This window comes from Myotis yumanensis, unplaced genomic scaffold, assembly GCF_028538775.1.
Source record: "Myotis yumanensis isolate MYYU_CA2020_CCGP unplaced genomic scaffold, mMyoYum1.0.hap1 SCAF_4, whole genome shotgun sequence".
NCBI lineage: Eukaryota > Metazoa > Chordata > Mammalia > Chiroptera > Vespertilionidae > Myotis > Myotis yumanensis.
Genome location: NW_027223755.1, coordinates 9,840,739 through 9,865,727, shown reverse-complemented (window position 1 = coordinate 9,865,727; position 24,989 = coordinate 9,840,739). Strand labels below are relative to the sequence as shown.

The 24,989-nt window shown below is 45.7% G+C and overlaps 1 protein-coding gene across 1 annotated transcript; it reads left to right on the top strand.

Annotated features, from left to right (window-relative positions):
- The first annotated feature begins 2,703 nt into the window (after positions 1-2,703).
- Positions 2,704-20,348, top strand: HMGCS1 (3-hydroxy-3-methylglutaryl-CoA synthase 1). The gene is made up of 11 exons (XM_070411872.1): positions 2,704-2,810; positions 7,767-7,825; positions 9,140-9,597; positions 10,297-10,422; positions 10,927-11,091; positions 12,595-12,760; positions 13,559-13,729; positions 14,412-14,518; positions 17,245-17,370; positions 17,588-17,751; positions 18,642-20,348. The coding sequence occupies exons 3-11, from the start codon at positions 9,150-9,152 to the stop codon at positions 18,729-18,731; spliced, it is 1,563 nt and encodes a 520-aa protein (XP_070267973.1). The 5' UTR covers positions 2,704-2,810; positions 7,767-7,825; positions 9,140-9,149; the 3' UTR covers positions 18,732-20,348.
- Positions 20,349-24,989: the final 4,641 nt, after the last annotated feature.

Below are 24,989 nucleotides of genomic sequence, written 5' to 3'. Positions count from 1 at the left end.
AATTGCATGGCCATATCTAATATTTGTGGAGCCTGGTATAATCTCTGATGTTATTTCACAGAGTCTCAGAGGCTTGCTTTTAAAATTCAATTGATATGTTCTGTATTTAATCACAAACCAATTTTGTTATTCATTGTTCAGTGTTATCCAATGACCAATAACCATGTTCACTTTGCTTAATTGAAGATTAATTTGATCAAAAGGACAGTTTGTGCCTCGAGGGAATTTCCTGTTGTATGAGACGATCATCCTCATGACTATCTGGCTAATCATTTCCCATGTGTACTCCTGACGTTGGAACAATTTGCTGTCCCGTTCTAAGGACAAAGCTGTATCCTCCTCCTTGTGTTTGTCTTTAACTGCCTTTCAATGCATTCCACCATGCCGAGAATGTTTAATTCCTCTCAAAATTGCTGCTGATCACAATCAGGCTGTGTTTCTCCCTTTATAGCCTAGTTACTACAGGAAGGTGTGCAATGGCATTGATTCTGGAACAAATAGGCAATATTGTGGAGAGAAAACCATTATTGAATGGTCCTCTCTCCCAAATAACTTAACGTTACTACTTCATAGTGGTTCCATTGTCCATGTTGTTAATGTAAAAAACCATTGAAACTTGTAAAGAATTTTTGTGACTTTATTTGAGCCAAACTGTTGACATATGAAGGGAAGCAGAACCTCAATGAATTGAGATAATGCTCCAGAGAATGGTGGGTTACATCTGTATTTATACATTGCAATCAAAAGAAAGGGACATAGGTGGGTTACATGAAATCCATTGGTGATAGACTAGAGAGGCAGGAGAAAGCAAAGTGGGGAAACCCCTGGGATTGGATAAAAAGTAAAATGATAGACATATACTTAGGTGGGTGCAGGAACAACTAACATGATAATAATGAAGGAATTTGTGGTATCTGTCCTGGCATATTAGGTTGTGCCCCCAAGGGCTCCAGAAAAAGGGAAGTTACAAGTTACCCAGACATTTCAAAGGTATGTTATAGATGCAACAAGACAGATAGGCTCAGTTGAGGTAAAGGTTGACCTTGTCAGTGAAGATATCAGCCTAGGACGTAACTACCCACCGTAACTGCTCTTAGTTAAAGTTTAATTTCAGACCATCCTTTGTTACTCTAGGTCTCTGAGTTTGCAAGACCACCATGTAGGCCTTCCCTGAACTTGTCAGGTTAGCATGTGTTCCCTTTCGTCCACAATGTATTTTGCTACTTTGCTGCTGAGAATCTCTCTTACTAGGTTAGAATCTCTAGCAGATAATAAATTTTCACATAACACTAGTTACACGATGCATCAGTGACCCCTTATTAACAGTTTCCCAACTCAAGGGTGAGAGATACAAACAACTCTCACGGTCCTCCACCAAAGCTAAGTATTAGGGTGTCCCTATCTGAGGAGGAGAGGAGGCAGAGTCTAACACCAGGCCAGAGTGGTGAGGGATTACGAATCATCTGCACACCAGGTGGCTGAGCCTGGTTGGCTCCAGCACCCAGTGAAGGGAGTCAGCGGCTTTTAAAGGACTTTTGGTGGGATCTTCCTGGGCAGAGACTTCTTTATGCATACCCAGAGGAGAGAATGGAATGTGGTCACCATAAGTGAAAAGTGGTCTTCAGCAAAGGGAATGTCCATATTGAATTAACCATAAAGCCAGTTGGGGGGGGCGGGGGAGCAAGTTTGGGGGGAGGTCAAATTTAAGGCCCTAAGGTCCTCCTTTGGAGCCTCCTAAGTAGTATTCCAGTGACTTCCTCAGTTGGAATTGCTCCTCTCTGTTTTCTGGGAGAGTTAGTCCCTATCCTGTGGATTCCCTACGCTGATAATTGCGGGGTGTCTTCCTTTTTTCAACAACCTTTTATTTGGCACCTACCACATATCAAGCTCAGAAGAAACAGTGGGGAACAGGCCCCATGGAGCCCTTCCTCCGAGTGCCTGGGCTGGCAAACATCCCAGACTCCGAACCACACTTCCCTGCTCGCGGCACAGCCCTCGCTCTCCTCGCTGCTGCCTAACCCTACACTATCTTCTTAGGCTTAGTTGGGAAGAACTGTCCCAATAGCATCTCTTAAAAAGTCAGGATAGTTTTGAAAGAGGTGACAATATTGAGTATTTACAAATAGACTATTTACAGATTTACAAATTCTGGGTGGCATCTTCTGCTCCCACTTGTAAGACAGGCGCACTTGGCTGCTCTGCAAACTAGAAAAACGTTAAGCTCGAATTCAAATCAAGTTTTCAGAATTCGTACAGGTGAAGCCTACCTCTGGTTGCTAGGCAACCGGACGGATTCTCCAGCGAGGACCAACTTGCCTCCCACACTGGACCATCTCTCCCCAGTGGTGGGACGCGGAGGCCCCATTGGTCCCCGTCTCCTCTCACTCGGCTCCAATTGGCCGCCCAACCTCTCACTCCGCTCCCGTTGGCTCTCGCCGTCTGGCGCCGCGCTCTCATTGGCAGGCAGGTTCTCGGGCCACTCGACGTCACTCTCTCACCCCACTTCCTCTGCCCTCCGACTGGGACACCGCCCCTCCTCCCGCCCTTCCAGCCACGAGGGAAAAACCCGAGCGAGCGCCCGCCTCTACCTTCCTTCTGATTGGTAGAATCCCGGATGGGGGGCGGGCACTGCCGGGCTCGTCTGCCGGCTGCGATTGGCTGCCTGAGCCACTGCCCCGCCTCCCACCGCCTCCCGGCGCTGCCGGAGTCGGGCGGGTGGGCGGCTATAAAGCCGGTGGCGAGGGGAGTCGCCGCGCCCTGCGCCTTCGTGGCTCGCTCCCTTTGCCTCTCCGCCGCCGGGTCACCTCTGGGTGAGTGCCCCGCGCGGAGAGCCGTCGCTGGACGGCGGAGGGGCCGCGGGCGGGGTGAGGGCCGGCGGAGGCGGAGGCGGTGCCCTTGACTAGGCCCGAAGAAGTCCGGCTCGGCCCGGCTCGGGGCAGAGGGGGACCTGGCCCCCGAGAGTCAGGGCGGAGCGAGGCTCCCTGCAGGCGGCGGGCGTGGGGCGGGGCCGGGGGCTCGGGTGGGCTGGCGAGTTGCGGAGGGGAGAGGGCGAGAGGGCGTTGAAGGTTATGGGTTCGAGGGACACAGTCGGCCAGGAGTCGGAGGTGCCAGGGCAGGGGCCGGGCGTGGGCATCTGCCGGGGACGCGACCGGAGCTGCGTTGCCAGGGCGCTCCCGCCGCCTTCAGTGAAGGGGACGCCCGGGGACGGGGAAGCTCACCCGTGAGCTGTGGCTTGGCGGGGGGTGTGTCCTGCCACCCCAGGGGCAGTTGCTGGGAGGAAGGGGAGTGGGCAGCATCCCCAGCCGAGCGCAGGGGCAGGAAGGCATCGCGGCCGCTAGGAACCTGGCCGAGGGCTGGCGCTCTTGGCTGCTGCTCACGGCGCTTGCTTCAGAGACCAGATTCCTGCCTCCCACCTTCCGCCTCCGTCATTTTTATGCCCATTTAAAAACAGGGTTTCCCGTACCTCCCCCCTGCCGACAGCTTCAGGACCAGCCTGACCTGCTAGGACGATGTGATGGGCCAGGCACCCACAGGGCCTGCGCACACCAGAGGTTTTGGGTTAAGTCAAGGACGTTCCCAAAGCAAGTCCATGGAGCCTTTGCAAACGCATGTCCTGCCGCGGCCCGGGGTAGAGAGGGGATGGCTCAGGGCCACGCCGGGGAAGGGGTTTGGACCACAGGTAGAGGCCGCCCCTGCTTGCCATGCTTGCCTGTGGCCTGGGCCTTCGGGCTCCTCGGGCCTCTCCGGGGCTCCGTCTGCTGCGGGCCTTCCTCCGGATGCTCTGGCCAGCCTGCTGCAGCCGGGCCACGTCTGCTGCTGAGCACCAGGGGCTCCGTTTCAGGGACAGGTCATGAAAAGGGATAGCGAGATAAATGACAAAATCAAGACGAATGGAGGGGCTCACGCAGCTACCCGACTTTTCCTTCTGAGATGGAGCGTGGACCTGTATTGCACAGATTCTGTCAGGAGGCGGATTGAAAGTCCTTAGCACGGACCTGTGCCCAGTGGGTCTTTGCAGCTTGAGACACCTAAGCAGTCTGTGTTCATTCTCTGATCAAAACCTTATTTTTAAAATTTCAGTTATTTTCGTATGGACAGGAAGAGCATGTTTTACGGGGGGCGGGGGGGTGGAGTAAGACATTCTTTTTGTTTTGTTTGTCCTTTGTAGGTTTCTCTCTTCTAAGTTTGTCCTATTTTCAGTTCTAGTTTAGTTCAGTTCCATGCTACCTTAGTCGGTAACTCCAGTTCTCAGAGGGTGTTTGCCTTTGGGGAGAGTTAAGTGGATGTGACGTTTGAGGCCATAGACGGCCATATCATCTGTTAGGCTAATTCTGGCGCTTGCTTTTGATCTTGTTTACTGAAATATTCCTCCAGAATGCTTTCACATCTTGTTTTTCTTCACTGGGGTTGGTTTTGAGAATTTTTGGTCAGTATTTTAGACAGCTTTTCTCACAGGAAATGCAGAACCCTGATGTGACGTGTTTCCTTGGTACCCTAGAATTATTTAAAATCATAATCCAGTGGAACTGAATGTGGGGAGACACAAGTTGGTCGTGGAGGGAGGAGCTTGATGGGCTGTGTCAGAATCACTATTTAGTTTCACTTAGAAAGGGATATCAAGGCTTATAATTTTAGGTTGGGTTCCTAAAGAACCAAGTATAGAAGGGTGTGATATTTCTATGTTTCTCAAGAAGGTGATATAGATTGAAAAGGTTGAGAAATGTGTCACCCAATCTAATGGGAGGAGGGCAGGACTCGTTCTTAATCACCTATTCACCCTAGTGCTTGGCATGTGTGATGCTCACTAGCTGTCCATCAGCTGAGTATACCTAGTTAGAGCAGTAGAGGAGAAGCTAATCTTTCAAGCTCACAGTCTTCTCTGCAGGGTTTGTGCTTGGGGATGCGTGCATGTGGGAATGATTGTAAGACTAACAAATGTTCTCGTCTGATTCTGTTTCGATTCCTTACATTTTTCGGGTTAGGATCTGGGAACAGTGGAAACCTACCATTTGCTTGGAACAACAACAGTAGAGAGCTAATTTTCTGAACACTCTTTGGTGCTGCCGCTCGCCTTAAAAGTGATGGCTAAAGAACTTACTAGTGAGGGCAGCTACAAGTACTGAATCTACAAGATTTGTCCTGTAATTGTTTTAACTCCAAATTCAGCCCCTTAAAAAATGGCAGTTGAATGCCCTTTACTCCAAGGTCTCAAAGGGATTTCAAAAGAATAAAAATACAGTCCTTCCCCCAAGAGGAGGGGGGATAGGAGGACCTCTCATAGTTTTCATTTGAGGGTAGAATATGGAGACTTTGGTGTGAATGACGTGCCTGCTGCAGGAGTGCAGGGCCCTGATTAGAAAACTCTAGGAAACTTTCCTAGTAGAGGAATCTTACAAGAAGGTATTGAAATATGAGTATACTCTCTGATAGCAGACCAGTAACTGAGGTGGGGGGGGAGGGGGTCAGAAGGGGTATCCATGTTTTATACTTAGAGAACCAGCCAGCGTGTACGCGCAGGAAGGCTTTCTTCACAGCAGTCTTGTTTGCTTGCTCCTGTGGTGGAAAGGCAGCTTATTCTCAATTGCCTGGATTCCTCTCCTGTAATAGTGAGCAGGTCGCCAGGTGACTGCTTATAGTTTATCTTGTACCCAAATGTGTCCTGAATTTCTCTGACCACCTGTTGGAATCAAGCTACAGGGGAGCCAGGAGGAATTCAGAACAACTCACTAAACCCCAGAAAAAAGCATGGTTGTAGGAACATGGTTTCAGGAACTAGGCAGCCTCATCATTTTAATCTTTGCCAAACTCATTGCCTCAGGAGTTTCCAAACACCCTTTGTGGTAACCTGCCCAGCCGCTGGTGATTCATTAACCACGTCCTGACCCTGACCCATGCTGCTCTGCTAGGCTCTGGCACTTGCTCTGAAAACACCTTCTAGGAGAAATCTGTTGGAGACTTCGGCAGGGCTGTTGCAGGCAGAACAGAGAACCTGGCTAGCGATGACAGAAGAGGATGGAAGCCTAATCCCTTTCCCATGGACTCTTCCCCACAGTGGCATTTACTGCCTCCATTTGTGCTCCAGGCCTCCTTCTCCAGGGAGCCCCAGTAGCCAGCGACTCTCCATTCTGTTTCTTTGCCTCTAGTGCCTGTTCCCCCGCCTCTTTCTCTCTACTCCCATTCCCCTCCTCTCTTTCCCCTTTCCTCTTCCTCCTCTCCCAACATTCATGCCCAGTTTATTTAGTTATTGTTATCTTTTGAATTTTTGTAAGATTTTATCTGAGCCAAACTGGTGACATATACTGAGGAGCGAGATCTCACATGCTCTCCTTCTTCCCCAGTTTGAATAATTAAAATTGAAAGAAGGAATATCAGCAGTTAGGGGAAATTTCCTTGGCATAAATAGTGTCGAATGCGTATGCATACATGGCTTCAAGAAGAAGAATTACTGCCCTAACTGGTTTGGCTCAGTGGATATGGATAGAGAGTTGGCCTGCGGACTGAAGGGTCCCGGGTTCGATATTCTGGTCAAGGGCATGTACCTGGGTTGCGTGCACATCGCCAGTAGTGGGTGTTTGGGAGGCAGCTGATGTTTCACTCTAATCGATGTTTCTAACTCTCTGTCTCCCTTCCTCTCTGTAAAAAATCAATAAAATATATTTTAAAAAAAGAAGCAATATTACTGCTATTTAAGTAGTCTCAACATACAGAGGGAATCATGCTTTCCCCCCACCAGTGAGAACTGGTCTGCATGGTCTGCTTAATTTGCAGACTATACAGCATAAAATGAGAGAATAAAGAACAAAAAAATAGGTTATTTTTTCAAAGTGTGTATTTAATACTTTAACAAAGAGGTTTTGTGGAATTTTAGAGGGAGGAAGAGAGAGAGAAACATCAACATCTATGTGAGAGAAACATCAATCAGCTGCCTCCCGCATGTGCCCTGACCTGGGGATTGAACCTGCCACCTTTTGGTGAACGGAGGTGACGCTCCAGCCAACTGAGCCACACTGGCCAGGGCAGGATTGGTTTATTTTGGGAGGTGAGGTTAAAGGTAATGAAGTAGGTACGAAGTCCGTGAAGAGCTCTTAAGTGATCTACTGATGTGAAGAAAGTAAAGCTTTACTAAATAGCATCTCATTGTAGTCTCTGGGCCAATGCCAAGTTGGCCAGTACTTAGAGAGCAAAGGAAACTGTTAAACAGGAACTGTTGTCTCAAGTAACAACCCTACACTACAGCACACGTGGACTAAAGGAATGCTGCAGGTCATCATCCCATTTTCTTTCCACTTTATTTATTTATTTATTTATTTAAAATAATCATTGTTGAAAGTATTACAGATGTCTCCCTTCTTCCCCCGTTGACCCTCTCTGACTTGCCCCTGCCTCCCACCCGCACCCCGGGTAGTTTCAATACAAGCACTAAGGGGAAATCACTCTAAAAGGTTGGGGCAAATGAATGTGGCTGAATGCCGCCGAGTTGAAAACTAGAAGCATGAGTGAGTAAATGAGGCTAATTACATCTTGCTAGAAAGATAGGTATTTTGTTTGAAAAATCCTGAGGTCTGAACCTGCCCCTATAAGAGCTAATACAATAAAGGGGGAAAGGTTTATCTATAAGCGTTAGGTAACATTTTTCCTAAGCAAGGTCAAATTCTGTACTACGTTATGTAATTGGATAAGGAAATGTTTAACTCACTTTGAAGTTGTTATTTGAATTCATGTGGTAATTTATGACTTTAAACGAAGTTCTTATTTGAAATTCCTAGTGCCTGAAGGAGGAAACAGTGACAGACCTGGAGACTGAAGTTCTTTGCCCCTCACACAGGTATGGCACCCTGTCATGCTGCTAAGGAGTGTCCTCTCGAAAGGAAGGGGGAATTTAATTTTTACCCCAGGGCAAATAATACATGCCACACAGCCTCAAACCCTGTACAGGGTTACACCCTAGCTTGAAATACTAGTTAATGCTAATTTTGTGTTTAATGGACTAATGTAAAAATCTTTCGCTGGGAGGGTTGAGCCTTTGCTTTAGAACAGACTTGAGTCTTGTTGGTACTTTCTTGTTGGAAGATAGCTTTAAAGGTTTCCAGAGCTGTGGTGAAAGTGTACCTTTTCTTCCTCTTTAAAGAAATTTAGTCCAGCCAGTGTTGCTCAGTGGTTGAATGTCACTGTATGAACCAGAAGGTCATGGTTCGGTTCCTGGTCAGGGCACATGTTGGGGTTGCAGGCTCTATCCCCAGTGGGGGGTATGCAGGAGGCAGCCGATCAGTGATTCTCATTGATGTTTCTGTCTCTCCTTCCCTCTCCCTTTCTCTTTAAAATCACTAAAATATATATATTTGTAAAAGAGCCTGGCTGGCATGGCTCAGTGGTTGAGCATTGACCTATCAACCAGGAAATCACATTTCTGTTTCCAGTCAGAGCACATGCCCAGGTTGCAGGCTTTATCCCTGATCTGGGTGCATGTGGGAGGCAGCCAATGGTACGCTCTTATATCGATTTTTTTTCTCTCTCTTCCTCTCTCAACTCAATAAACACTTTTTATTGTTAATCCTCACCCATTGATTTTTAGAGAGAGTGGAAGGGAGAGACAGACAGACAGACAGACATCACATAGTTATTTACAACATGGAAGAATCTTATTTGAGTTTCCTTTATTTCTAATAATCATACTTTAAATCTGAAGATGTATAATTTGGGCCCTAACTGGTTTGGCTCAGTGGATAGAGCATCGGCCTGCGGACTCAAGGGTCCCAGGTTCGATTCTGGTAGGGAGCATGTACCTTGGTTGCGGGCACATCCCCAGTCAGGGGTGTGCAGGAGGCAGCTGGTCGATGTTTCTCTCTCATCGATGTTTCTAGCTCTCTATCTTTCTCTGTAAAAAAATCAATAAAATATATTAAAGATGTCTAATTTTGAATAAAGTGCAAGCTTTTCTGAAAGATGATAATTTTGAATGATAGTACTTCATTCTTACTATAATTGCTATATTTAAAATTGACTGCCCTAAGTAAAGTATGATGAACTTAAAAGTAAACTAATATTTTAGGTGATAGTTGAACTCTTAATGTCGATTTCTCAAATTTGAACTTAACAGTTTAGAACCTGAAATAATGTTCTTCTGTTCTTCTTCCTGAAGCTCTCGCACCATGCCTGGGTCACTTCCTTTGAATGCAGAAGCCTCCTGGCCAAAAGATGTGGGCATTGTTGCCCTTGAGATCTATTTTCCTTCTCAATATGTTGATCAAGCCGAGTTGGAAAAATACGATGGTGTAGATGCTGGAAAGTATACTATTGGCTTGGGCCAGGCCAGGATGGGCTTCTGCACGGATAGAGAAGATATCAACTCTCTTTGCATGACTGTGGTTCAGAACCTCATGGAGAGAAATGGCCTTTCTTATGATTGCATTGGGCGGCTGGAAGTCGGAACAGAGACAATCATCGACAAATCCAAGTCAGTGAAGACCAATTTGATGCAGCTCTTTGAGGAGTCTGGGAACACAGATGTAGAAGGAATAGATACCACGAACGCCTGCTACGGAGGCACAGCCGCTGTCTTCAATGCTGTGAACTGGATCGAATCCAGCTCCTGGGATGGTGCGTTATGTCTCTATTCCAGAGAAACAATCTCAGGATGAATAGGCCCAGATGACCTTTTTTAAAAAAAATTTTAAAATATATTTTTATTGATTTCAGAGAGGAAGGCAGAAAGAGAGAGAATCATTGATCGGCTGCCTCCTGCACACCCCATACTGGGGATCCAGCCTGCAATCCGGGCATGTGCCCTTGACTGGAATCGAACCCATGGCCCAGATGACCTTTTAATTAATGCCATATGCAAACGTTACCACTTACGCTTGTTGGCATATGTTCAGGAAGATAACTAAGACTTTTAGCATATCTGCATTATGAATCTGTTATCTTTATCATGTAGGATATTACCTTATCAAAACTTAGACCATTTTTTTTTTTAATCCTCACCCCAAGGATATGTACTTTTTATTGATTTTAGAGAGAGAGGGAAACATTGATGTGAAAGAGAAACATCAATTGGTTGCTTCCTGTACATGCCCTGACTGAGGATTGAACCCTCAAACTAGGTGTGTGTCCTGACTGGGAATTGAACCAGAAACCTTTTGGTGTACGGGACAATGCTCTAACCAACTGAGCCACCCGGCCAGGGCCCATTTTCCAAAGATGGGGAAAGCATATTCTGGGGGAAATGTAACACTTCAGTTTCCACGTGTAATATTTACAGTATGGATCACCTTGTTTTGCACTGACCATGTTTTTCAGGACGGTATGCCCTGGTAGTTGCAGGAGATATTGCCGTGTATGCCACAGGAAATGCTCGGCCTACAGGTGGCGTCGGAGCCATTGCTCTGCTCATTGGGCCAAATGCTCCTTTAATTTTTGAACGAGGTGAGTGGGAATGTTTTTTGTTTTATTAAATTAGCACAGTATGCTGAGAAATTTGAAAATAGAAGCTAGTGCTTACTGAGTGGTCATTCATAGCAGACACTACTTGCTAAGTGCTTTCTTTGTGTTATCATATTTAGTCTTCATAGCAGTTGTATGAGGTGAGCAATGTCATGCCCATTTTGCAGAGAAGTCAAATGGGTTTAAGTAATAACTTAAAGGAAGCACTTGTCCGTAGTCACACAGTAAGTGGCAAGCTTTATTTCCGTTTAGTAAAGCAATCGTAGTCTCCCAGTTAGATTTATGAAGCTTGCATGAAATTGTATAGCCAAGGAGTCTTAGGCCTATTGTAGATACAGTTGTTTCAGTTACTATTGGCTTCACCTTGTGATGCTTATACTGCAAGAGGCGAGAGTTGACTAGTTAAGGAGGGCCCAGTAATGCTTGCTACCATGCTGATATCAAGAAGCAGAAATCCATGAACATCTTCCTTTTGGGTTCTAATAGGACTTCGTGGGACACACATGCAACATGCCTATGACTTTTACAAGCCTGACATGCTTTCCGAATATCCCATCGTGGATGGGAGACTCTCCATCCAGTGCTACCTCAGTGCATTAGACCGTTGCTACTCTGTCTACCGCAAAAAGATCCGTGCCCAGTGGCAGAAAGGTGGGTTTCCGCCGCTCTCCTCAGCTTGGTCTGTGTAGACAACCGTCTGGGTGTCTTCAGTGAGAAACTGCTCATGGGCGTCCTTCATCAATCAGAGTCCTTTAACCATGTCTTCCTCACCTGCCAAGTGGCATTTCCTGTAGTTTTGAGGAATGTGTAATTTAGGAAAAGAGGTAAGCTTTGGAAATACGCTATCTCTGCACAAGTACTTAGGCCGACTTATCGCCAGTAAGAAAACTAAAAAGTAGGGTAAAAGAAAGTAGCTTGAATTTTGTCCTTCCACAGGTTTTAGTTTGTGACTGTGTCCAGAGAAAGCTGTAAGAAGGTCAATTTCTCCCCCCATTTGTACTTGACCTGTGGATTCATATTGGCTTTTTTAATGTCATCATTAATCTCCATCTTTAACCCTGAAAAGGTTCTTTTTTTTCTCCCCAGTCGTATACTTTTTAATAGTTTTCAGAATCTAGGCTGAATAGCTTTTTTAAAGCTGCGTAGCTTTTTAGAATAAAAGTAATGACGATATAAGCTCGGGTACATGCTTTGAGACACTTGGTGAGCCACAGGCAGTCTGTGTCTTTGATGACCACTCAAAAGGGTGGCAGACTTCACAGAGTAACTTGATTACAGCGCGGAGGTAGATGGTCACAACATGGCACATTGTCTACGAAACAACATTCTGACAGAACTTCAGCAGGACACAGCACAGTCTCAGGTATTAATTCAGGCACTGCTTTCTGACCAGTACAGACTGCCTAAAAACCGGGCATGTATTTTGACTAGGGGAAGAAATAGGTATAGCTGCTTAACTCTTCTGCTGGATATAGCATATCTTTTCCAGGAGGAGACAGGCTCACCTGAAGGAGTTCTGAGGTATGGAAAAGGGCAGTATTGAGTCAGTGCTGTTACAACACACAGTATTATCAGATAAAATATACTTTTCCCATAGTCCAGCGTGGCTTTATGAGGTTGTGAGAGAGGGTTAGAAGTATATTCAGACACCTGGTGGATCTGGACAAGCAGCATTGCTGCAGTCTGTAAAGTGGGCACTGCTGAGCAGCCTGTATTGAAGGGTACGGCGATTCTATGACTGTTAGGACACGCAGTGAGAAATACACTTTACATCCTTTGTGTGTGCTGAACCAAAAGAAAAGTGCCATGAAATTTCTTATTCATGCTGGGAATTATGCAGCTTATTTTCTATTTTATTTAATTTTTTAAACTATAATTTTTTAAGATAAAAAACTCCTAGCCCTGACCCACTAACTTGATTACACAATACACTAATGGGTTTTGACTGTTACCTCTGAAAACCAGTAATATGGTAGTGTATATTCTATCTCTGACTGTCTTTTTGATAAGCATTTTAAACCATACAGGTATTTCATTGTACAGTATATTTTTGGTTGTGATTTAAAGATATAAAAACATCCTAGCCCTGTTCAAAAATAAAACTTCAAAAGTCAATTACATGAATTTCATAATGTCTTTGGATTTCTTTTTCAGAGGGAAATGATAGAGATTTTACCTTGAACGATTTCAGCTTCATGATCTTCCACTCACCCTACTGTAAACTGGTTCAGAAATCTCTGGCTCGGATGATGCTGAATGACTTCCTGAATGACCAGAACAGAGATAAAAATAGCATCTATGGTGGCCTGGAAGCCTTTGGGTAAGGGGAATGTTAGGGTTTTTTCCTCCTATATGAGAGCATTTCTTATACCTGTTAAACTATTATTTGTACAGTCCTGAAATTTTTAAGAGTCCAAAGGATTTTAGAAGTAATCTAGTCTAACCTATTTGTGTCATCAGTGAATAAACCGAGTCCCAGAGAAGTGGTGGCTTACCTACAGGAATTGTTGAGTCATTTCTACTCAGCTTTTCTGATTTCCCCCTTCTGGCGCCCTCCATCATCAGCATGATAATGTGGCCCACCAGCGCCTATATGTACAACAGCCTCTTCACTCTCCTCCTGCCTCTCCCCAGCCCTGGGCCCCAGATTCATCTGCTCACTGTCAGAGTCGGCCTCCCTTCCATAGCTTCCGCACTGTTCAGGCTCACTGCCAACCTCCTTCCACTTTGCCTCACCTACCCCTTTTCCATCTGACGAAATTCTACTCACCTTTTAAGTCTTGGCTCCTGTAATACAATGATTTTCCTAACTCAATAGACATTATTATGGACTCAAAATAGTATATTCTTTTTGGTGACAGCAACACTTTAGTGTGTGTATTAACCCATTAGAAGCAAGTTGTCTTAACTTGGTTATTAAAAACTTTGAGAAAAAGGATTATCTATTTACAACTGTTATATCTTCCATATCAATTAGCATGCTACTACCTGGCCTTTAACAAATGGAATCATAAAGAACAGAATCATACACACTTGGAGATTAGAATAGTAATTGGGTACACTAATACAATAAACATGGAGTCTTTGAACACTAAAGCTGTCTTTTAAAATCTTTCAGGGATGTTAAATTAGAAGATACTTACTTTGATAGAGATGTGGAAAAGGCATTTATGAAGGCTAGTTCTGACCTCTTCAATCAGAAAACGAAGGCATCCTTGCTCGTATCCAATCAGAATGGAAACATGTACACGTCCTCCGTGTATGGTTCCCTTGCCTCTGTTCTGGCCCAGTAAGTATCACTTTCCCCTACTAATTCCCCTCATTCAGGGAATTTTAGGATTCTAAGACCAGCTTCTGTGCCAGGTCACGGAAATTGTACTTCCAAGCTCTCTAGCCTATTGTCCATTGACTTAAAGAATATATGGGGTGAGGCTACTGTTATACCATAGTATTTCATGTCAACATGGCTTTTTAAAAAAAATACGTATTTTTATTGATTTTAGGGAGAACAGGATAGGGATAGAGAGACAGAAACATCAATGATGAGAGAGAATCATGGATTAGCTTCTTCCTGCAAACCCCCCACTGGGGATCAGGCCCACAACCCAGGAATATGCCCTGATTGGGAATCAAACCATGACCTCCTGGTTCATAGGTCAACACTCAACCACTGAGCCACACCAACTAGGCACACTGGCTTTTCTGGCTCCTGTTCTCATGGTTTTATTATTCCTGACCAGCAGTTGAACCAGAAATGCCCAGTTGACAAGGTGACTTATTTTATGGTAAAATAACTTTCATAAGCCCCCTCCTCCTTGAAGAGATGAACAGCTTGGTTCTGTGGGCTAGCTGTCAAGTCAAGCTTTAGGTTAGGTCCCTCAGGCTATAGGACGAGTTCCTAGTCCAGCTCAGAGCTTTCTGCACACTGTTGTTTCACATCAGTTAAGTTTCCTGGCTCCTCCCCTGCACAGGTACTCGCCTCAGCAGCTGGCAGGGAAGAGGATTGGCGTGTTCTCCTATGGCTCTGGCTTGGCTGCCACCCTGTATTCCCTTAAAGTTACCCAAGATGCCACCCCAGGTAAACACGAAGTCTGTCAACAAGAACGTGTGGGAGCCTGTTCTGGGCAGGTTGTCCAACAGCTTCTCAAGCACGCTCAGTCTGTCCCATAGGGCGTCTGTCCCACAGGGCGTTGCGGCATTTCAATGTCAGTACTTCCCACACAGCTGGGTTTTACTCTCATCTAAGAATCTGCCTTACCTGGGTGAAAGGCAGCTCTGCCTGCCTGAGGATATCTTCTCTCCACCCTTCCAAATCAGGAAAAAATACCAGTTTAAACATTTTATGGTGGAGTGTTTTGATTTTTCCTTTTTTGGCTAATAACTTTACCTTTCATCTCGTATTCTCAACATGTAGTCAGGGGAAAGGAAGCATATCTACGTAAGGCAGGCAGCTTTTTGAGTGTTTAAATGATTGAGTCTGATCACATGAGTGAATAACAAATCATTTCTTACTGTTCACTAATATTTAAGTTATCTAGTTTTCCTAAATTTATGGTCTTGGCTACTTTTAAGGAAACTTCTGTGCCTTCTCTGTGGTAGAAGGAGCAAAAACAGAATGATGGTAGACTTGGCACTGCTTTAAAAACTGCCTCTATACAAGTTATTTATAGTCTCAACCTCACCTGTTTAAAAACTTGTGCACTGGCTGACACTGAACTAGGTGTCTAGTCAGAGGTCATAGAAGCTGTGTCAGATAGATACCATCTTATCTTTAAATATATATATTTACTAGAGGCCTGGTGCACGAATTTGTGCACCAGTAGGGTCCCTCAGCCTGGCCTGCAGGATCGGGTCAAAACCAGCTCTCTGACATCCCCCAAGGGGTTCCAGATTGCGAGAGGATGCAGGCCAGGCCAAGAGATCCCACTCAGTTTTTCTACAGGAATTGTTGAGTCATTTCTACTCAGATTTTCTGATTTCCCCCTTTTGGCGCCCTGCATCATCAGCATAATAATGTGGCCCACCAGCACCTGTATTTACAACAGCTGGGGCCAGGGAGAGACTCGGGGTGTTGGCCAGCTGGGGAGGGACTATGTATCTGCCTGTCTCGCTCAGTCCCTATTGGCCAGACCCCAGCAGCAAGCTAACCTACCAGTCAGAGTGTCTGCCTCCTGGTGGTCAGTGCACATCATAGCAAACGGTCTACTGACTGTCCCCTAGTGATTAGTGCACGTCATTGCAAGCGGTTGAGCGGCCTTAGCATATCATTAGCATATTACGCTTTGATTGGTTGAACAGCTGACCAGACAACCAGACACTTAGCATATTAGGCTTTTATTATATAGGACTAGAGGCCTGGTGCACAAAAATTTGTGCACTCGGGGGTAGGAGATCCCTCAGCCTGGCCTGTGCCCTCTCGCAGTCTGGGACCCCTCGGGGGTGACCACTTGCTGGCTTAGGCCTGCTTCCCCGGGGGGATTGAGCCTAAGATGGCAATCAGACATCCCTCTGGCAGCCCGGCAGCCCTCGGGGATGCCCACTTGCCAGTGGGGAGCAGACCTAAGCTGCAGTCGGACATCCTTAGCGCTGCTGAGGAGGCAGGAGAGGCTCCCACCACCACCGCTGTACTGCAGCCATCAGCCTGGCTTGTGGCTGAGCAGAGCTCCCCACTGTGAGAGTGACTGACCACCAGAGGGCAGCTCCTGCATTGAGCGTCTGCCCCCTGGTGGTCAGTATGCATCATAATGACCGGTCATTCCCAGTCTTTCTGCTGTTAGGGTCAGTTTGCATATTACCCTTTTACTGTATAGGATCGAGGCCTGGTGCATGGGTGGGGGCTGGCAGGTTTGCCCTGAATGGTGTCCCGGATCAGGGTGGGGTTCCCGCTTGGGTGCCTGGCCAGCCTGGATGACGGGCTGATGGCTGTTTGCAGTTGGTCACACCCCCTTCAGGGTGGGGGCCCCCACTGGGGTGCCTGGCCAGTCTGGGTGAGGGGCTGAGGGCCGTTTTCAGGCTGGTGAGTGACTGAAGCTCCCAGCCTCTTTCTTTTCCCCTTTTTTTTTAATTCTTGGATTTATTTACCTTCTATAACTGTCACTGGAGCTGAGAGCCAGCTCCAGCTCTGAGGCTGTGGCTGGCTGAAAGCAGGTATCTGGGGTTTGTTTAGCTTCTATAATTGAAACTCTGTTGCCATCACTGGCGCTCTAAGCTCTGAGCCTGCTGGTGGCTGAAAGCAGGTTTCTGGGTTTGTTTAGCTTCTATAATTGCAACATTGTTGCATCCGGAGCTCAGAGCTGGGCTGCAGCAGGCAGGGAACCTTGGCTTCCTCCATCACTGGAGCAAGCAAGCCTCATGTTTGCTTCAGCTGCCTGGCTGCCGGCCGCCATCTTGGTTGGCAGTTAATTTGCATATCTCACCAATTAGCCAATGGGAAGGGTAGCGAAGTTACAGTTAATTACCATATTTCTCTATTATTAGATAGGATAGTTTTTTAGAATTGATTTTTAGAGAGAAAGAGAAACATTGATGTAATTGCTTAGTTGCCTCCTGTATGCACTCCAACCGCAACCTGGGTCTGTGCCCTGACCAGGAATCAAACCCATGACCCTTTGGTGCACAGGATGATGCCCCAACCAACTGAGCCACACTGGCTGGGGCGGTAGATACCACCTTATCTTTAAACGATAGCCAGTAGTTATAACAAGCAGTGAAAGTGTGTTTTTTTTAACTCTTGGCAACATTTTGCTTAGGCTTTCGGGCATGCTATTTTTAATCTTTTAATGTTGGAATTCTTTACTATTTTAGGTTCTGCTCTTGATAAAATCACAGCAAGTCTATGTGACCTTAAATCGAGGCTCGACTCAAGGACGTGTGTGGCACCCGCTGCTTTTGCAGAAAGCATGAAGCTCAGAGAGGACACTCATCACCTGGGTAAAATATTCTGTTGTTAATATACACACATATACACCCCAAAGCCTGTAACAACATGAAACATACCACATAAAGATATGGTTATCCACAGATCTAGGCTGTATTCAGTACAAACCTGATGTTGGTGAAAATTGTAGGAAAATATACAACTCTTCAGTTTATTACCAGGTAAGTTGTGTATATAACTAATTGTTCACATTCTCCGCCTTTCCTTCAGGCAACTACATTCCCCAGAGTTCCATAGATTCCCTTGTTGAAGGAACATGGTACCTGGTTCGAGTGGATGAAAAGCACAGGAGAACTTACGCCCGGCGACCCTCTCCAAATGCCAACACTTTGAATGAAGGAGTAGGACTTGTGCATTCAAGCACAGTCACTGAGGTACAGGGAGCACGTGGTGGTTGGTCATGGGCTTTGGTGGGGGACATTTCCATCCCCAGATTGCTGGGCGTGGGGGGCCTACCTGAGGCTTAGCAGCTTAGGGAATATCAGAGAGATTCAGAGCGGGCTTGGGGCTTGGGTTCCAGCTGTGCCCTTTCCCAGTTTTATAAAGTCCTTGCATTTAAATGGTTAGCATTTTCAAGTTTTAATAATACCAGAATTGAGGGGAAGACGGTCTAGAGAGAGGCTCATTTGTGACACATCTTGGGAGAGAACATAAGGATAGGGTGTTGCCCTCACCTCTCTTCTCTTGGGCCGTTGACAAAGTGGTCTCCAAAGTTGCCAGGAGGTGGCAGTAATCGCTGTGCTTTGAATTCCTACTGTGCTCGGTACTTTATTTTCATTTTCTAATTTAATCCTTATCAACATGGCCTTTTGGTTAATGATACTATGCCCATTTTAGAGATGAGGCTGTAAGAAGTTAAATGGCTTGACGAGGATCATAGCCAGGTTCAAACTGAGGACTTTATAACCTTGCAGTTATTTATTATATCTCCTCAGCACGAACTTGGTGAACACAATCTTGCTTCTTGCTATTATACAAACTAGGTAGCAGGTCAACCTTCCGGCGTTTGGGTTGTGAATGGGAAATGTAACAAGTATAGGCCGTGGCTGGTGGGTCTCTGGCCTCCCCTTCTCTTGCTGTGTTGATAGTTGTGTAAGTTCACCATAAGGTAAAGAATGGTGTTCAGTTCCCGCTGTGAACAGTTATATAGAATATATTTAGCATAAACCTCCAAGGTTGCGCTCTGCCTTTCTACTGGAACTTGCATTAGCACCATGACTCAAAGCAGCAGTGACCTGAGGCAGCTTCTTCCATTGATTTTTAGCACATTCCAAGTCCTGCGAAGAAAGTGCCACGGCTCCCGGGGACGGCAGCAGAGCCGGAAGCAGCTGTCATCAGCAACGGGGAGCATTAAGAACTGCCGTGCCGTGCCGTGCGGGGAAGACCCGTGTGGGCCGGGCGGGGTGGGGTATGTATGGGAACGGTTGGGAATGGGATGTCTGGGACAATATTAAAGGATTACATGTTGCTTAAAATTTTGTGACTGACATGGAGCCTGGAAAACTATAGTGTTCTTGGGAAAGTCTCTGCTCAGTTTGCTAATTCGCTTCCTATTGAGTCTAGCTGATGCTTACTGTACTCCATGATGTTAAGGGCTCTGCAAAACTTCATACCTCTCCGGCCATTCGTTTGCATGAAACTTAGTTTTTAAATGTGGTTTGATGAGTCGTTTGTTTCTGGCAGAAAGGAGCAGAGGTACTGGTCTTCGATTTTAATTTTTTTGAATGGATAAGAATTTTATACTTTGAACAAACAAGATTACTGAAAGTACCTGTGGTTTTTGATAAAAAGTTTCTAGTTTAAGGAATGTGCTCTTACATGTGATATACACAAACCCTGTTTGAAAATGGCAAGACAAACATGTTGTTTTTCTAAACTCTGTACATTCTGGAGAGAAGAGTTGGAAACTGGAATGTGGCTTTAAATCCAGGCAGCAGTGGCGAGTGATTGCAGGGCCTGAGCGGAGAGGCTGGCCCTGAGCAGGCCTGGGAGGGCGGCCTGGTGTGTTTCAGCTCTGAGTGTGGCTCTAGGTCTGCCCTGAATCCGTTCATGCTGGACGAGGCGGGAAAACACTGAGATGTTACTGGAACTTGTGTATGAGGAAGCTTGTTGCTGCAGTCCTTCTGTGTACCCTATTTTGAAGAATAAACAAAACATTTTTCTGGCTGCCTTTTAAAAATTTTAAAAAGGGAGGATAGGGCAAGGCGCTAGTTAGTCTGATGCGTCAGTGTTATAAATGCAACCGAAAGACTGTGTAAGTATTCTTTTCCTTTTTTAAAAAAAAATCTGTTTAATGAAAATAAAAAGGTAAAACCCAAGTTTTTACATAGTTTAATCAGCCAAAATGAGTATTCCACTTAGATCTGGAAGTAGGATCTATAAAGCATTTTCTCAGACTTCCACCTTAAGAAAACCATCACAAGGTCCGAATAAGACTGGCTAGACAGTTCTGTAGATATTTTTGGTGCTGAACTATGACATGAGCCTTATAGATTGTAAAATAGAGCTAGTTGGAACTAATGTACAGAATTCAATTTTTAAAACTTTATTTGCTGTTAAATTCTGTGAAGTCTCAGTTATCTAAAATAAACGTACACAAATATGAAATGTAATGTTTCACATTGCAAGGTAATATGTAATGTAGTGTTTGTAAAATACTCTTGTCTAATATTAACTAGTGGTACTTTGATTTGTACAGTCATACTTTGTTAAAATGACTTCATTTTAACATCCAGATTAATAATGGAAGTTCAGATTTAAAGATCGATGGGAAAGTGGTGCATGCAATACTTCCACAAGTATTGGGAGTTTGGTATGTTTTAAAAAGAGTAACTTTTGGTGTCAGAAAAAGGGTTGTCTCAAAGTCCATTGCCAGCAATGGGCAGGCCCAGTAATATGGCACAGAATTAACTGTACACCTTATTGACAGTGAGGTGAATAACTTTGAATAAAGTTTTCGAGAAATATGGCAGATATTTGCGTCTTCTTTTTCTCTCCTAAACTAACATTTAGGCAAGAAATCAGCTGATAATCTATCTTTAAATATGGGCACTTCGCCCTAGCTGGTTTGGCTCAGTGGATAGAGCGTTGGACTTCGGACTGAAGGGTCCCAGGTTCGATTCCAGTCAAGGGCATATGCCCGGGTTAAGGGCGTGCAGGAGGCAGCTGATCAATGGTTCTCTCTCATCGTTGATGTTTCTATCCCTCTCTACCTCTCCCTTCCTCTCTGAAATCAATAAAAATATATTTAAATAAATAAATAAGGGCACTTGTGTTATTTAAATTTATTCATTCACCAATTCATTCATCATTCAACAAACATTCCAAAATGTGATATAAACAAGGTACTCACTTAAGTCAGAAATAAAATTTATAAGATATATGGTCTTGCCTTCAAGGAACTGTCCCTCTAGTGTGGAGTGATTTATACTGATAATTTATTATTACACTTTAGACAAAGAAAGGAAGTCCCAAGTTGGGTGATAAGCATGTATGAAGTTTGCTATAATTTCTTTTAAATATATTTTTATTGATTTCAGAGAGGAAGGGAGAGGGAAAGAGAGATAGAAACATCAATGATGAGAGAGAATCATTGATTGGCTGCCTCCTGCATGCCCCACACTGGGGATCGAGCCCGCAACCTGGGCATGTGCCCTTGACTGGAATGGAACCCAGGACCCTTCAGTCCGCAGGCCGACGCTCTATCCACTGTATCAAACCAGCGAGGGCTATAAATTTTTTTAAAATAGGTTTTTATTGATTTCGGAGAGAGATAGAAACATCAATGATGAGAGAATCTTTGATGGGCTGCCTCCTGCATGCCTCCTATTGGGGATTGAGCCTGCAACATGTGCCCTGATCGAAATCGAACCGTGACCTCCTGGTTCATGGGTCGATGCCCAACCACTCACCCACACCGACTGGACTTGCTATAAATTTTTATATAGAGAGTTACTTTGTGCTCCTTGAAACAACTTAAGATTAAGAGTTAGCAATTAAGGATTCAGAGCAAATTCTATAGCTCAGCGACAGCTTCCAGCCCAAGGGTCACTTGTACATGTCCCTGGTGCTCCCTGGGGTTTTACAGAGAATTTCTGCATTGGCAGTAATTGGACTAGGTAATCTGAGTCCTATCAACTCTTTTGGATTGTATGAATTAGGGAGTACACCTAATTTTATGGTACTGATTAGCTCAATTTATCATGTCATGTCTATATTCAATACTTAGTAATAATTTCATTTATTTCCTGTCCCTCTGGGTCATTCAGAAAAAGGCCAGTGTTCCCTAAGGTCACTTTTGCAAATTCTAGAACCCTAGGGAATATGGTTTTAAGAGTCCTTACCCTTCTCAAATGAATTTGTGCACTTTTCCCCTCACCTTCTGGGTTTTTGTTTATTTTTATGAACACTGATAATTCTGAGATTTTAAACACTAGAAGAAACTCAAATAGATGCAAGCAACCACTTTGGTCCTCTTGTGACTTAGTTGAAATACTTTCTCTTGTCCTGCTATTTGAAATGGCCTAAGAAACAATGAAGTAGAAGTCAACAAGGAATGTAACATGATCTTTTTTAAAAACATATTTTTATTGATTTCAGAGAGGAAGGGAGAGGGAGAGAGAGAAACACCAATGATGAAAGAGAATCATTGATCAGTTGCCTCCTGCACCCCTGGGGATCAAGCCCACAACATGGGCAAGTGCCCTGACCAGGAATTGGACCATGACCTCCTGGTTCGTAGGTTGATTCTCAACCACTGAGCCACACCGGCCAGGTGTAACATGATCCTTAAGTAAATTAGAGCTATGTAATCTTGACACAAACATGAACACTTCCTTTAAAATTTCTAGCAACTGCTCTTAATTGAACATAGGCTCCTCATTTTGTTCCCTCTAATTTGTGGTGGAAGAAAATAGTTGACCTGTGATCCCCCCACCCCCCCAAACTGTAAAGACAGTAGTTTGATGCCGGAAATTATGAATACCAATCCTCAGGAAGTTTCTAGATCATCAGGGCTCTAGGTTATAATTTTTTTTTAAATGCATTTGTATTTAAATGTTTACAAGTAAAAAAACAAGGGAATCTTATTTGTCCTATTCCGTCTTTGTGTAGGCAATAATAGTAAGAGTTACTGAATTTTGCAAAAGCTCCCAACCCACCTTAGCAAAGTCTTGTTGGTCTTCAGGGTCCAGCTCAAGTTGCTTCCATCCTGAGAGCTGCCTGGGCTACCTTACTCGGTATGAGCACTTTTCACCCCGGAGGGCATCACGTTCCTTACTCAGGCTTGCAAACTCTCACGGGATCTGGTCCCTGCCAGCACCACACTCAGTCCCACACTCATCCTGCCTTTCCTCCATTCCTCAAACATGCCAAGGTACTCCAGCCTTCCAGCCTTTGATCTATGCATCTGAAACCTTGGGCCCCACTCAGACCTCTGCCCTGCGGTCTTCACCAGGGTCTCAGAGAATATGAGAGCACCTCCCTTTGGATTCCTGCTACATACTCCCCTCTTTGGCCTCACTGCGATGTGGGATCCCCACAGAACTCACTTGGTACACAAAATTTCACCTCCCGGAAGGGCAGAGTGGTTAAGTTGCCCTGGGGTCACTTGCTGGTGACCAATGGTGGACACTCACTGGTGGGTAAATGCTTTTTCCTTCCATCTCCTGGGCAGACAGTTCTGAGCAGCACTCAGATCCTGCAGATCAATGACCAGTGTCCTGTGGCCGATCCAGCAACACATCTTATGCTGGCTTTCCTTCTCTTTGTTGTACTCCTGTGTGTCCCGCACCCTGGGGTCATTTCCCAAATAAATGACTTGCCTGCCAGCTTCTGTGTCAGGCTCTGCTGTTTTGGAGAATTCAGGCTAAGACCATTGATACCTGGGACAGTCATAAAATGGACCCTCGGGATGGGAGGTTGGAACTGGTTTACTCATCAATCATGCAAACCATCCCATTGTGGTGTGTAGTTGGCAGAGTGATGACCAAATTATCCACAGTACTAGTAGATAAAAGATGACCATCTCTGGCCCCTGAGGATGTTACCCTGCATGGTGAAAGCAGATATTAAGGTTAAGGACTGGGAGATGGGAGATTTCCCTAATGGTCTGGATAACCCAAACCTAATCACATGGGGCCTTAAACGCAAACCCATCTGGGCTGTTGTCTGATGACCATGGGAGGATGGGCAGTCAGGGAGATGCACGTTGCTGGCTTTGAGGATGGAGGAAGGAAACCACCAGACAGGGAATGTGGGATGCTTTTAGAAGCAGGAAAAAGCCAGGAAATGAGTTCTCCCTAGAGCCTCCAGAAAGCCAAGACCTCACACATTTCAGCGCAATGAGGCTCATGCTGGGCTTCCATCCCACAGAACTGTCAGGAAATACATTTGTGTTGTTTCTCACCACCAAGACATCACGGCATCAGGGGAACCGAAGGCACTGCTGGTGGGCAGGGTGCAGTCGCCCTGCAGGCAGGGCAGCAGGTTACTGTCACTACAGGTGCAGGTGGGCCAGAGCCGGATCATGTAGCACCTGTGGCGCTTGACCAGTACAGGGCGATGATAAAGCCTGGGTTTGGCCAGCTTTCATTAACTGCTTTGAAGCCTGGGGAAAAAACTAAATAAGATGCTTTTAAGTCAGCCAACCATCAAGTCTACTGTGAAAGTCAGGGCCTTGGATTGCCGCAGAGGAAAAGCACCTGTGAGGCCCAGGGCCTAGTAGGGAGGGTGGCTGAGCTGCACAGGAGGTACTTGACCACCCTCTTTTATCAAAGGGCCTTGATAGGAAGAGAGTGGGAGACTAGGGTCTACGTAACAAAAGGGAGGATGAGCCTGAAAATGTTGAAAACTGGCTCCCCTCACGCGGGTCTTCGTTGTCTGAAGACCCCGCCGAGGTCTAGGGAGGCAGATGCCTGCCTGCAAGATGCTGCTCGGCCTCCTCGAGATGCTCTTCCAATACCTTTGTTCTCCAAACGGAGAGCTGGGTAGGTCCCCACGCATCCCGCGCAGAGAACTACAACCCTGTCCCGGAGGAAGTAGCTTAGACACTGAAGGAGCTGTGGAACCTGGTAGAGGTGCACTGTCAGGAGCCAAGGGGGGACATGGGGGGAGCGGGGGAGGATCCTGAGGGCATTGGGCCAGGGGTGGGGGTGGAGGGACAAATATGAGGCAGGATAAAGGGCAGTTTATTATCATGGGAGCATTAGTGAAGGGCGCCTGAGCTGGTCCTTATGTTCTGCAGGGACGGCTGTCGAGGTTGGCCATGAGCTTGGCTCACAGTGAATGAGGCGCACACAGTGGAGCTGCCATGGCGTAGTGTTCAGGGCAGGGACAGGAAGTTCCAGGAGGTGTGAATGTCAGAATGGACTCATTACGTGAGACTGGAGAACCACCTGTTTCCCAGGAGCACGTTCCCTTCACTGAGGCAATGAGAGTGCGCAGCACCTGTTCAAACATCAGGGATTGATGGGGAAACGCTGCGTGGAACCAGGCATGCCTTTGCCAACGGGACAGTGGGATTCCAGCATGGCAGAGGCCATGTGGTAATATATACATGTCAGGCAAGGTGGACATAATTGAATGGACGTAAGGCTGGAGTGGAAATCAGGGT

What these genes read in the sequence shown, in the direction of transcription:
- HMGCS1 (XM_070411872.1), top strand. Translation starts at nt 9,150, where the DNA reads ATGCCTGGGTCACTTCCTTTGAATGCAGAAGCCTCCTGGCCAAAAGAT. An exon ending in CCGTGCCCAGTGGCAGAAAG is followed by an intron (nt 11,092 to 12,594) that starts GTGGGTTTCCGC and finishes TTTCTTTTTCAG; the next exon opens with AGGGAAATGATAGAGATTTT. An exon ending in AGAGGACACTCATCACCTGG is followed by an intron (nt 17,371 to 17,587) that starts GTAAAATATTCT and finishes CCTTTCCTTCAG; the next exon opens with GCAACTACATTCCCCAGAGT.